Genomic DNA, 13,332 nt, shown 5'->3' with positions numbered 1-13,332 from the left:
CTTCCCTTTCTGAATGGATAACAATTGAATAGTTTGGAAATTTTTTTTACAATAATCTCTGCATTCAGTACTTTATCAACCTCTCTGGTTTTGTGACTAATTCAGAACTACCAGGTTTTGAGAAAAGCAAATATACCTCAAGTTATTCCAATGCCTCTGTTTTCTAGATAATGAGAAGTCTGGGAGTCGTGATATGATACCTATGGATGAACTTGGCCCAGGTAAATTCAGTCATAGATCAAACTCTGTCTGTTCCAATAGAGCACACTGTCACTCACAGGAAAGTTCAACTATTTCTCTAGGAGATATTATTTCAGATGGATAAAGCTGACATTTAAAACAGAACATTACCTCACAAAAGATTGGTCGTCGTCTTTTTTTTTCTTTGTATACATGTAGAGTGTCACACCAATTTCCCCCACTACTTTATGCATATATTGGAGGTACACTGACCCAGCTTTCATTCTGCGCTTTGATCCCTGAGGCAGCTGCATTCCCTATTACAGATCTGGAAGTCTCCAGGATTCTGAAAGAAAGAGTTGAAAATTTGCTTCAATGTATTGCTTGTATTTAAATCTGTTCTGCCTTTGTTTTTGTAGGTAAAACAAAAATAAGTTAGTGTGTGTGATATTCATGACTGCTTTGCATTTACCTACATCTAAATGAGCCTGGCTGTTCCTCTAGACTGAGAAGAGCCACTGACTGTCAGTGATGTGCTTTGAGAGTGATAAGCTGTGTAGTGTTAAATTTTAGGGTTTTTTTTCTTTACCAAGGTAGATAAAGGTGCCGTGTGGTCTCTTAAGAATCTGCACCTATTTAAATGCACTTGTATGATTGCCTCCAGATCAAACAGTTTGGTACACTGCTATTAGTAACTGTGATTGAATAAAATAGCAAGTTAGAGCCAAGAAAAAGCCAAGCATGTTCAGAAAGTAAAAGAACCAGGTATATATTACCTTTTGTATTCTTGGAAAAATGAGATGCCACCTGCCATGAATCAACTGTCCATATGTATTTTGCCTTAGGGAACACTGAAACATTTGTTCTCACAATGGAAGAAAATCTCTTCATAGAGGATTGCCTGGCAGGAATAGCTGTGTGCTGGCAGGTGCTGCAGAATGGGCAGTGCTGATTGTTTATAGTCTCATTATTAATTGCTGCCTTATGCTCTCAGGAGTTACTGGTACAGCCCTGAGTACAAAACAAAATGCAAATTTACAGCATATGTGCAGCATCAGGCAGATTCTCTGGGCCATGCTGTTCTCCAGTCTTTTTATCACCTTTAGAAGATGAGATCTGTCAAGTTTTCCTGATTCCAGCCCTTGAGTGCTTTTTATTTCCAATATAACTATGAGTTTAGTTTCTTTTCAGCTGACCTCTGAAATAGCACAACTTCATTTATCCAGTTTACTATCCTTAATTCCAGGGAACTGGAATAACAACATTTCATCTCTTTTCTTCAAGCTCTTCCAAATGCTGCATGTTTTTTGTCTTATGGACATATTAATATGAGAAGGCTGCTCTAAACTATATTTTCAGATTTTAACTTCATAGTGGACTGTTGTGTTCTGGAGTTTTTGTTCTTTTTCCACTCTGGAATAAACTGGTCCTTCCAGCCCAGTGTTCATCCCTTGCAGAGTACATCCATACAGGACTGATGGTTCCAGAACATCCCCACCTGTCTGCCCCTCCTCTGTGGGTTCTTCTCAGTATTTAGGCTGTCCTGGTGCCTGGGCCTTTCCTGTTAACCCACATGGGCTCTGCTTCAAGATCACAAAAAGAAAATTGCTGGTGCTGTCTCAGCTTTTTTCCTAATGCTGTAGGGGTCATCCTTCTCAACAGAGGAAATCACTTTGCTGTCATTGGTTAGGGAGGCAGAAGGATCCGTTCCCCATCAGCTAGCACTACTAGAGCAGTCAGATCCCTGCTGTCTGGGGCAGTGGAACAGCCTGGCTAGGGTGTGGATGTGCTGGGAGACAGAAGAAAACCTGTATTACAAGTCACCATGGGATGATCAGGTCTGTCAGGTGCCCCCAGCTCCAGGCAGGCTGCAGAGCAGCAGTGCCACTGTCACCATGTGCCTGGGGCCCTGCCCCTGTGTCTGCAGAGGCAGCAGAATGGTGATCTCCAGTCTGTGCCAAATCCTCCAGAACTCTGTGTGTGCCTTAGTTAACCTGCAGGCACTCAGACAGGAGCACTTGGGAAGTGAAATTGTTCAGACCAGATACAGAGTTCAAATGCCAGTGTCCTCCATGCCCATCTTCAGGCATGACTTTTCCTTTCTCCTCCTTCTCTTTAATGGGTTTAGAAATTTGATCTTTTGTAAGTTGAGTGCAGTATGAGGGCACAGATGGAGTGACACTGGCAGGCATGTATTTGGTCCTGTAATTTGTGATGACACAAAAATGTTGCTGTAGACTGAGGGGGAGATACAGAAGCAATAGAGACAACAACAAGCAGGATGCTGACAGAGAGAAGTAAACAAGCCAAGGATGGGATATTCCTCTATTGGCCAAAGTAACTTTTGTCTGTACAAGGGATTGTATTAAGTCAAAGTAATGTACTTAATACCTTGGAGCAGCAAGATGTGTATAGATCTTTATGCCACAGAAGCAATTAATTCTGATTGCCTCTTCAAATGAATATGAAATATGGGAGAAGCCGTTTTCTAACTACAGATTTCTAACTTCCTTGCAGAGCTGTGGTTCTCGGGGCAGTGAGTTATTTATTCTCTAATGCAGCCTCTTTCAATTTCTCATTTTATTTGATCAAATAATGAGCTTCCTATCTCTGCTGCTGCTTATCTTGACAGAGGCATAGCACAGTGTGTGGATTTTGGACACGTGACCTGTGGGTGCCAGTCTGTGTACAGGCCAGGGGCCCACAGGACAAAATGCAAAATGTGTTGGAGTTCAGATGCAAAGGGCAAAGTTCTTGAGTGTTCTTTGTTGTCAGATTACTTTTGTAAAGTAATACTTTTGTGAAGTATTTTGTCCCAACTAGATGATGAATCTGTAGATTAGGACATAGCCTACTAGCAATGTTCATGCCTGTCATTTGAAAGAGAATTATCGGTCATGCGTTCCCCACAAGTGCTGGCTGGGTAGCTGGTGCAGCTGGTTTTTTTCTTTTTTTGTTCAAAAGGAATAGCTAAGAATGTCAGGCATCTTGATTGTCAACAAGTAATTGTAAGTTAAGTGCTGTGTAGCAAATCATGCTTTATGATCTGTGAACTGCATGTATAACTCCAGAATTCTTTAGTTATTTTTGGTCAGCATGGTTAAATCATCTTTTACTGCCCTTGATGTCAAAAATACATCCTGCCTCAGGTGCTTGTTTGCTGGTCTGTGTGTGCTTGGGTTTGAGGCACACAGAACACTGCAGCTTTTCTCAGTCTAACCTGGCTCTGTGTGCAGTTGTCATGTGGGCAAACAGTGCCACGAGAAGCCCACAAATACATCACTCACTTTTCCTTAATGGCCTGTTACAGGCAAGTAACAAACTGAGAGAGAGGCATTTTGATAGTTTATGTAAAACTTTCTGTGGTATTCTAAAAACACAGTTTGTCAGGACAAGAAAACATTAATGATCCCTCAATTACACAGGGGAAAACAAAAGCCTACAGGGAGGTATAAATTTGGGTGTTGTTTACTCCAGATTACAATGCTGTCAAAGCAGAGCAGGCAAGGATCTATTTGTCACTGATAATGAGGTAAATTTGATGCATCACGAAAATAAATTAAGTTTTGCATTGTCTGACAATGATTCAGAGCAAAGGTTCTGGAATAATTACAGCCATTTCTTTATAGAACTCTTTCACAGTTTTCTTCCTTGTGTTCATCATGCTTTCATGCTGTTCCTTAGTTGTCAGGAGAAAAGGCGCCAACAGGTGCTGCTTCGTAATGAAAGACAGCCCAAGCACAGCAGGGATTGCATTGAGATTTCTTCCAACTCGACAGGCCCTTTTTCTCAGTGCTCTGACGGAGACTCTTCCAAATTATTGTCATGTCCTGCTAGTAGTCAGGCTCAGGAAAAGTGGGAACAGGCTGCAGAGCATTCAGAGAATGAACATAGCCAATTAATCAGGCTGCTAAGCAAGGAATGCAGGAATAGGGCTGAATTTGGAGCTCATTAGCCACAGGGCATGAGATGACAACTTGCTGCTTTCCTTGGGCACACTAAAAAGTGCAGCAGGCTGGGATGAAAACAGTGCTGCTTGCTAATGAGTGCCAGCATCTGGCAGTGCTATAAAAAGAAGGCTTCTCTGTTTGTTTTTAGCTAGTAAAAATGAAATTTCAGAGCTGGAGCACATGAGAAGCAGCCTGCCGGCATCTTTGGGTTGTGGTGGTTTGTTTTCCTTGCTGAAGAATTCTGCTTGCATCAGCTCTGTTTCTGCTCTTGTTTTTGCTTCATGCCTGACTGTTGTGTTTTCTCCTCAGATGGATATTCCACCATCGACCACCGAGACAAGGAGCGCAAGTACAAGACCAGTGATAACACAGGAGACGCTTCTGAGAAGGAACCTTTAAAAGTGAGCTCCCCTTACTGCTGAGGGTAGTTAGTGCCTTGGGAAGAAAGGATTCCAGTGTCCTCAGCCAGAAACACAGGGCAGTCACTCACCAGGGGGCTGTATAAAGGGCCTTCTTTTATTTCACATAAAGGCAATTATTTTGTAATTTAGCACTTGGCTAACTAGAAATAAAAACAAAATGTTGCTTTCTAGTGCAGCAGCAAGTGCAGGTACTTGCTCCTGTACTCTTGTAAATGGATGAGGTTGTAAAGATAGGAAGTGTTTGTTCAGTTGCCCTTGTCCAGGCAGCATTCCCTGGCCCTGAGCTGTGTAACTGTCCTCAGACTTTGTTCTGACAAGTCTCTTCAGGTTGTCATGCTGCTTTATTGTCTTCATCACGAGAAATGGGTGTGATCCTGTGTGTCCATGTCCAGCAGTGTGGTGAATAGGACTCATTTCTGCAGCACTCATTCACAGTCCTGATGGTGGACCATGGCCATGGGCCAGGGAGATGGAGAGCGAAGAAGAGACATGCCCAGTTATGTGTGTGTCTTCTAAATACAAATTTAGACTACTTTCTAATTAAAAATAATTATTACTTTACAAGACTTTTTGTATTATGGGCTGTGTGCAAGTGTGGCTCAGTAGGCTCTGTGTAATTTCTGTTGCACTTCTGTACCTTTACAGAGTAAAAAGTCTGTTAATGCTGTGGCCACCAGTTCTCCCTGGCCTTAATACAAGCTTGGGTTTTCACCTGGGGGAGTAATTTCAAGAAGGAAAATGAGGATTAATTGAAATAAGAGTCAGTGGTAGGAGACACTACTGCTAGTCTGCAGAAGACTGTCCTTAATAACATTCAGGACATTGTTGATAATACCAGAAAATCCAGGTGATTTAAGTTGATGGGAAACAGTTAAACTTCAGTCAGCTGAAAGGCAAACCCACCATCATTGAACAGGGAAATTAAAAAATTGGGTTTGGAGAAAAATACTTCCACAGATGGTAAACTAGGAAGACTGCACCAACTTGTCTGTTGTAAGTTGCCTAGTCAGGCATTTCCTGCTGTGTTCTGCCTTTCCAAGAAGGTACACCCTGGAGAGTGGCTTCAGTCTGCCTGGACTTCTTTTAAGCTGATTACTGAAGTCCTACAATGTGTCACTCTCCTCCAGCTGGCAAGAGATGGTCCTGCTTGAGCCAGTATCAGTCAAATCAACTTCCTAGTTCCCTCATCACAGCTCTAGTACAGTTTTGCAAGGACACAGCAGGAATGGATGCAGTAAGTTATATAAGAATGTTGATCAATAGGAACTAGGCAAAAATGTCTTTTTAAGGAAAACAGGATAAGGTAGGAAAATTAACAAGTACTTGTTATTTTTTCTACTCAAAATTTATTAAAATGGTCCATTGCAACCCTCAAAATCACATCAAGCAGCCCTAACTCCACTGTATGACCAAAGTGAAGCACAACTAGAGTTCAGCAAGTGACTGCTTTGCTTTTATGAGAAAGAGAGAAAAAACATTTCACCTCAACAGAGTGTGACCCATAGCCTGTGCTGCCTCTTGGTTCTGAGCACCTGGGGATAGCCTGAATCCAGGCTATTGCACACAGCAACAGTGTGCACAGCCCTGCCCTCACCTGGGCACAGCTGAGCAGCTGCTGCTCTTCCTCTCTGTGCTGCCAAACAGAAAAGTGGCCATGGGGGTTGTGGCTCATGAGCTGTGTGAAAGCTCAAGGGAGGCTGGGAATCCAGGGAAGTGTGGCCTTTTGGCTGTTGCAGATGCTTTTGTCAGTATTGTGCCTTTGCTCATCTTGTTTCTTTCTCTACCACTAATTTTCCCTTGTGCTACTTTAAGCTGACTTGTTTGGTGGTTTTGTTTGATTAATCCGCTCTGTTTTGCTTTAACTCCTCACCCTGTGCTGCAGAATGACACAAATAGGAAAAACATTAACAGGAGTAACAGGGCTTCGGTGAATCTGGTGGATGCCCGTGACATTAAACCCCAGCCTGTTGACTCCTGGGTCTAATTTGCATGCATGGTAGGTCCTTTTAATGGTAATTGGGGCTAGTGAATAACTTTCTCTTGTGCATGATCTGTATAGCTGTGGGATCTCTTCAAATCTAACTGCTAACTTACAGATGGATGAAAGTGCATTTGGAAGAAAAAAAAAAGTGGTGTTTATACTGTTCAGTGTATCTTTAATGAAATGCAATCAAACACCACTGTTTGATTAAAAATAACCTGTCAAATAACCAGGCAGAAAATTAATACTGTGAATGATTAGTTGTCAGTTGAAATATGAAATATTTCTGCTGTTAGGCCATGGGAATGAATTTGAGTAGTGTGTTCCTGCTTCCAACCATTTTTCTCCCTCAATGCTCATTATAAGGATTAGCCTGAGACTTAAGAAAAAACATATCCTTGACTATTTTTGGATGTCTCCTAAGGTTCCCACGAATTACAGCAGGAAAGCTGCTGACTGTACACAAGTTACTTTGCAAGGAGAGATGATATTGGTTACACAATAAATAGTGACCCACAACTCCCACTTTTCATTTTCTTTTTTTTAATTGTGTGTCACTAAAGAAAGGTGCCTTTTTGTTGTGTTCTAGTTGTCTGCCTTTGCCATGTGCCAAGTTCCTCAGTAATGTTACCAGCCTTTCTTCGCTCCTGCCACTGCTAATCTGTGTCCCGCTGTCTTGCTCGAGTTACCCCGGTGATACCTTCTGGCACTTCGTCAGAGGATGCTGTGTTTGGAACAGCAGGTGTTGTGCCCCTGGCTATGACTAAAGGAAAATTTCAGTGACTCTCACGAAGGCACTGAGCAACTTTCCCATCAGAGTGGGCAAGAGACTTTAAAGGCCCAAATTTCAAATCATGAGCTGTCATCCACCCCCATAATTCTACATGGAAATCCCTTTCGTTAGTGGGAGAGAAAGCTTCTGTATGTTTTTGGGTGGTGGTGCTAGATATTTTTTCCCCTCCTTCCTTTCAGTCTAGTAGAAATGCAAGGTGTTAGCAGATGGTTTCTGCTTCTGGTTGGAAGCACCTGCCCAGTGGAGGCTTTCAGCATTTTGAGGTGCTGTCACAGAGTAGGTCCTGGCACCACTGGCCTCCCATGGCTGCTCAGCACTGCGTGATCAGCCATAGTGGCTCAGGCACGGGGTAGCATCAATGTGCCTGTGGTGCCTGCTTCATTCCTGCACTCTGCTCTGAGCAGTGAAGCCCTACAGGTGGGGTCCTGACTTTGAAAAAATAAGTCTGTGCTTGTTTTTCCCAGACGTGCCCTTCAAGGAGCCCATGTGTTGGCATAGGTTGGCATTTCCAGTCACTGTCCTACCACAAGGTGATGGAGATCACCAAGGCCATACTAATGACTGGTATTAATCAGTTCTGACTTTATTTTGCAGGGCTAAAGTCCAACCACATTTTTTTTAATTGAGGGGGGAGAAACAAACATTGAATCGACCCAGAGGATCTCATCAGTCACCACTGCCATTCAGACTGGGAGGGCTGCAGGTCCCAGGAGGGCGTGGGGAGCGAACCCACCCGAGTGCCATCGCCCGGAGCACGATGCCTTACAGCGAGACACTCTGCTGCTTAACTCCCTGACATTCCCACCAGAAACAGCCACCGCCTCCCCCTCCCTCCTCCCCTCCCACTCCTGCAAGAAGAAAAGCAAGAAAAGAGAATCCAAGCTTCCATGTAGCTGGCTGCGTTCTTAGGTGACTCTTACGTGTGGATGGTGCCAAGTTGGAGAAGCGCACATCATGGGGCAGCTTCACAGCGAACGAGGAACTGCGGGATGTTTGAAATGATACCGTAGGTGTAGCCATGAGGAGATAGCACTTTTCTGGTTTGGGGTTCATGGTTTTGGTTTTTGTTTTGGGGGATTTCTTTTGAACTGTGACTCTTAACGTTTTTGAAGGCTTTCTGAAAAATGTTTAGGTTTTCTTTATTCCCACAGAAGATGCAGGAATGTTGAGTGGGTTTATTGGATTTCAATGAAGGGAGAAAATGCAGAACAAAAACTATTAAACGCTAGTTAAATGAACTGGAGAGTGGATGACAAAATTGATGCAAGCTGTATAATCTGCTTTTAGAGTAAGCTATATCAATCACAGTGCTATATTATCATTATAATCTGGTGTACAATACTTCTGCCTTTTGAATTCTGTATTGTCTCTGTTTTTATTTCTACATATTGAAAAGCAGTTTATGGAAGGTTTCAGTGTCCCTGGTTCAGAAATATGTGCTGGGAAATGGAGTTGGCTGGCTTTTTATTTTCATGTTCTCAAAGATTGCAATAAGGAGCTTTTACGTGTTAAATGTATCATTGTTGCATTGATGATGATGAACTACTTTTGCCATAGCTGTTAAGACATTGAAGGAAGTAGGAGCTTTTTTGTAAGATGTCTCATTTTGAACACGCTATAAATTTGAGATGGGTCTGTCACTTACATTTGATAAATTTTTCAGTGTTGGATCCATGTTTGATTTGGGCTAAAATCCTGATGAAAAATGCCACAAAGGGAACTGGTTTGGCATTTTAAAATCATTGTCATGGTTTCTGTGTTCCTTTGCTTTTGAGATTGCATATTTCACATGGCGTGAAAATCACCTGTGTGCAGCAGCTCTCCTCCAGGATGCCAAGGCCTGTCTTCTGTAGGGGAATGTTTACCTCAAGAAAATGTACTCTGCAAATGTGGTATCTGGAAATGCCGGGGACTAAATGATTTCAGATCACTGATTTTCTCCAGGCATTGGTCAAGGGAGGGCAGCAGATGAGAATAGGAAGCAAATGTCTCAGCATTAGCATTGAGAGGACTTTTGCTGATTTTACTTGGTTGCCATTGTTCTTTGATTGCCACATTTAGTTTTAAACAAGCTCCTAAAAACGGTGTGACTGGAAAGCACATCCTTGAGTCTAGCAAACATCATTTGCGGTTTTCAGTGCCTGCCGTTCCTTTTGTAACTAAAAAGGGGAAGTATCCAACAATCTCACCTCCCCCAAAATATTACTGTAATAGTAACCATTACATTTTTTGTAAAAAAAAAATTTAAAAAACTTTAAAAAAAGGCAAGTACCAAGAGCTTTGTATCTTCTTGAGTATATTAAAAATTTGACATGAATACATATATATAAATAAATAAAAAAGTCTATATATCTATATATATATATTGTTGTGCAGAGAATAGGTTAACAAAACCATGTAAAGTAGTTTGCAGGAGAGGGAAGCATTTGTTGATTCAGGGAAAAAGACTGATGCCAGAAGCTGTCAGTGATTTGGATGATACGTGTGCTGCTTCGCACCCTCCCTTTTTGACCCTCATCTTCCACATACGTTGCAGTGTCACTTCTGGATCCTGGGGAAGGTGAAGTTGCTTGGAGCAAATCAACATAGCAAAGATTTGTTATTTCACCTGCATGAGAGTCCTATTGGGCCAAAGATGCTCAGTGGATCAAGGGAAGCAAAGAGAGGCACCTGTGACTCTCTGTGTCGGGGCAGTGTCTCTCTGTGTAGACATAAAGTGTGGCAATGAAACCAGATACATCGTCTGACTGTATATTATATCAATGGTGCTCTTTTCATACTTGTTCTGCCAATACGCGGAGACCCTTTTAACCAAGCTACACAGAAGAGTTTTATATCACTTTTGGTTATGTACTTGGTGTATTCTTTTTGTATATGAAAGGATTTTTTTAAAAACGTTCAGTAATTAGCAATGGAACCTGCTTTGTAGCTGACTAGAACAGTGTAAGAGAAGGGCCATGCTGTCAGTCTGTCCCTGATCTACTTCAAATCATATATTTACCAAAGGAGTCTGAGAAAAAGTTCACTTAAAATAAAGACCTGACTGTTGAAAGGAGTCTCTGCTAAGACTTTGTGGTTTAGTTATTGTGCAGATATTTCAAAGCCAGCAAGAAGTCACCAGAGAAAACCGCAAGAGGGAGCAAGTGAAGTGACTGGGGCCAATTATGGTCATGACTTCCAACCCTAGATATCCCATGGCTCTTATTGGGACACTACAGGGACACTCAGAATCTGGGTTGGAGTCTACATTCATCTGTGTCATTAATGGGCTAAAAACACTAAGGATATTGGAGAAGCAGATTCAGACCCCATCTCACTTCTCCCAAAAGTCTTTTTATGTATTTACACTGCACCCTGAACTGTCCCTATCAGGTTAAATGGCACTGGCTGCCCAGGTCATCGTAGCAAATTGTTCCTTGTTTTCCTGGGGGTGTTACAGCAGCCAGCAGAGTTGTGAGCTGACAGCATGGTTTATTGCTGCTGAAAATCAGAGGATGGTGTGTCAAGAAGTTGGATACCAAGTTGATGGGCCAAGGCTTCCCCTGGGAATCACACATCAAACCCCTACCTTTCCCATGCCTTATGTTGACAACTAATTCCCAAGTATGTAGCAATAACCCATCCTCAACATTACTGTGGGTTTTTTTCTTCTCAACAAACTGTTTGGATGGTGAGGAAAGAAAACAGATTGGGGGATGACTTGTATGTGAGACTATCACCTTGTATTATCAGCCCACCTGCTGAGGTCCAAAGCAAGGTACCTTGAACCAGGTCTGGTGATTTAATGTCATTTTTGTCTATGGCCAGGGGCTCATTGGTGGGATGTGTGCCCACCCCTGCCCTCACCTCTCCCCTTGTTGGCGCAAGTGTGGCTGGCTGTTTGAGCTGTTCTGGAATGTGGGTATATGAACCCGTAATTGTTGTATTTTGGCAGCAGGGACTGTATGTAAAGAAGGGAAAGTGGCAGTGTGTGTTGACTAATGCTGCAGTAGGGTCTAGAGTCTCCTGCTAAAAGGCAGGCACTGCTTTTTAGGGCTCAGGTTTGTGACCTCCTCTTTTTCTGTTGACACCACTATGAAAACAGGAGGGAATCTGCCTGCAAGGGGCTGGGATAGAAGAGATTTCTACCTGCAGAAATTGTAGTGGGAGGGATGGTTGTGGAAGGAAGTGATGGTGTTGCAAGACTCCTGCTAAAGAGGAGGAGGAAATTTGATGGCCCAGTCAGGGCTGAGATAACACAGGGGAGAGGGAGACTTCTGACAGCATGTGATTACTGTAGAACCTTCTTCCTAGAAGGTGGCTTGCATATCTCCCAGGCATTTTCACTGAAAAAACACTCTGTGCCAACTCCCCTGGAGAAGCATCAAGTAAGTGTGCGAGCAGTTGTGCTTTATGGTTCCCAGGTCAGTCAGTGTGTCTGTGGAATCCAAGGAGGAGAGCAAAAGGCAAGGCTGTAGGACATTCTGGTTCTGTCGTGGATTTAAGTAGCAGTATAGCCATACATACAACTCTAGGTGTGTTGACAGCTTGAAATGCTCACTAGGGAACAGCTTGGGCAGCCATAGGTCCCAATCTTCAGTGTCTTCTGTTCTGGCATAACTGCTGCCTATCCCAGATCTGTTCTCACATGCTCAGACCTGGTTCTGAATGTGCTTCTATCAAGAAAGCAAATCTGGTCTCTGTTGCCAAGATGCCCCTGGGGACTAGGAACTGTCTTGCTGTCAGGGACACATGAAGAAAGCCAGGGGTGGCGTGTCTGTTACAGCAGTTTCCTAAGTTCGTGCCAGCTCTGAGGAGCAGTTTCAGTAATGCTTTCTAGCAGGAAAGCCTTGTGCTAGGCAGAGCAGTTTTCACTCCTAGAGAAGTTTCATGAGACTGAAGGTGGTGTTACCTTCTGTTACCTGCCTTAAGGTTGAGCATAGCTCAGCTACCTGTGAGAGAGGTGCACATGTCAAAGCCTCGAGTAAGCAAAGCTTCAGAAGCCAAATGGGCACATAAGAGTGGTTATAGCCTCATCTGCTGAGCCACTGCTGGCTCAGTGAAACCTACAATGTGCCAATACTTTCAGCCAGCAGGTTTGTGCTGTTGGGGTGGAGTTTTTGAAGGTGTTTATATAGGTGTAGTTTCTTGCAAAATTTCTTTATGATGCCCCTAAAATCTGGTGTTTCCTTATCTTTGACAGAGAAAATCTCTGATTTACTGATACAGTAACTAACCTAGTGCATTAAAGGGGAAGATATTATGAGCCTTTGTTTTCTTTTTAAAGTTTGACATCAGGGTAGGATGATCTGAAGTCCAAAGTGAGGAGGAAGATAGTGCAGATACTACAAGGCCTGCCAAACTGGTTCTTACTGTTCAGAAAAAACAAAATAACTAGACTAAGAAGCTTACTGGTAATTAGTAGCTAATGTGTTTGTAACTATCATGTGCCTTAAAATTTTCATGGTAGGAGAATTTTAAAAAATCAACAATGTGTTTTCTGTAATAACTGCTCAACATTCTCTCTGTAGATTAGACTGGTGGGATTTTGCATTGTATTTACACTGTACTATAAACTGAAACACTTAGAATGGTTTGATTTTACAAGTATGGAGAGGAAAAAAAGGTGGATTATGCTTTTCATAGAACAAATATTACCGTGACAGAATGTATTATTATTATGATAGGATCTTTCCATAATGCAGACAAGTAGAATGCTTGTTAGAAACCAGGTATGTAGGATAACAGTTTGGTGTGTTTTCAATAAACCATGCCTGGAAAGAATACATGTGCCATTGGTTATCTTTTTGTTACATCAGGTATCTCAAATATTCTTTGGCTTTTGCAGCAGCAGTCTTCTGTGGCAGGGGATTATTCATCCCTAGCTCAGGTCAATACTCTGTGTCAGCAAAAGGTCAGTGGTAATGAGAGGCAATTGAAATATCCTATAAATGAGTAAAGCTGAACATTTTTGACTCATTGCCATATGCTGGAGTTGTAGCATGACCCTGGACTGTAGATCATGGG

The 13,332-nt window shown here is 42.5% G+C and overlaps 1 protein-coding gene across 1 annotated transcript in view; it reads left to right on the top strand.

Moving 5' to 3' along the window:
- ARVCF (ARVCF delta catenin family member) overlaps positions 1-13,089 on the top strand; it is a 245,667-nt gene extending 232,578 nt beyond the window's left edge. The window contains 4 exon segments of the mRNA XM_030958635.1: positions 168-221; positions 4,440-4,531; positions 6,435-6,548; positions 7,921-13,089. Coding sequence (XP_030814495.1) covers positions 168-221; positions 4,440-4,531; positions 6,435-6,536 — 248 coding nt within the window. The 3' untranslated portion in view covers positions 6,537-6,548; positions 7,921-13,089.
- Positions 13,090-13,332: the final 243 nt, after the last annotated feature.

The sequence above is a fragment of the Camarhynchus parvulus genome, chromosome 15 (genome assembly GCF_901933205.1).
Source record: "Camarhynchus parvulus chromosome 15, STF_HiC, whole genome shotgun sequence".
NCBI classification, from domain to species: domain Eukaryota; kingdom Metazoa; phylum Chordata; class Aves; order Passeriformes; family Thraupidae; genus Camarhynchus; species Camarhynchus parvulus.
Note: the sequence above shows the minus strand (reverse complement) of the source record. Positions and strands in the feature narration are given on the sequence as shown.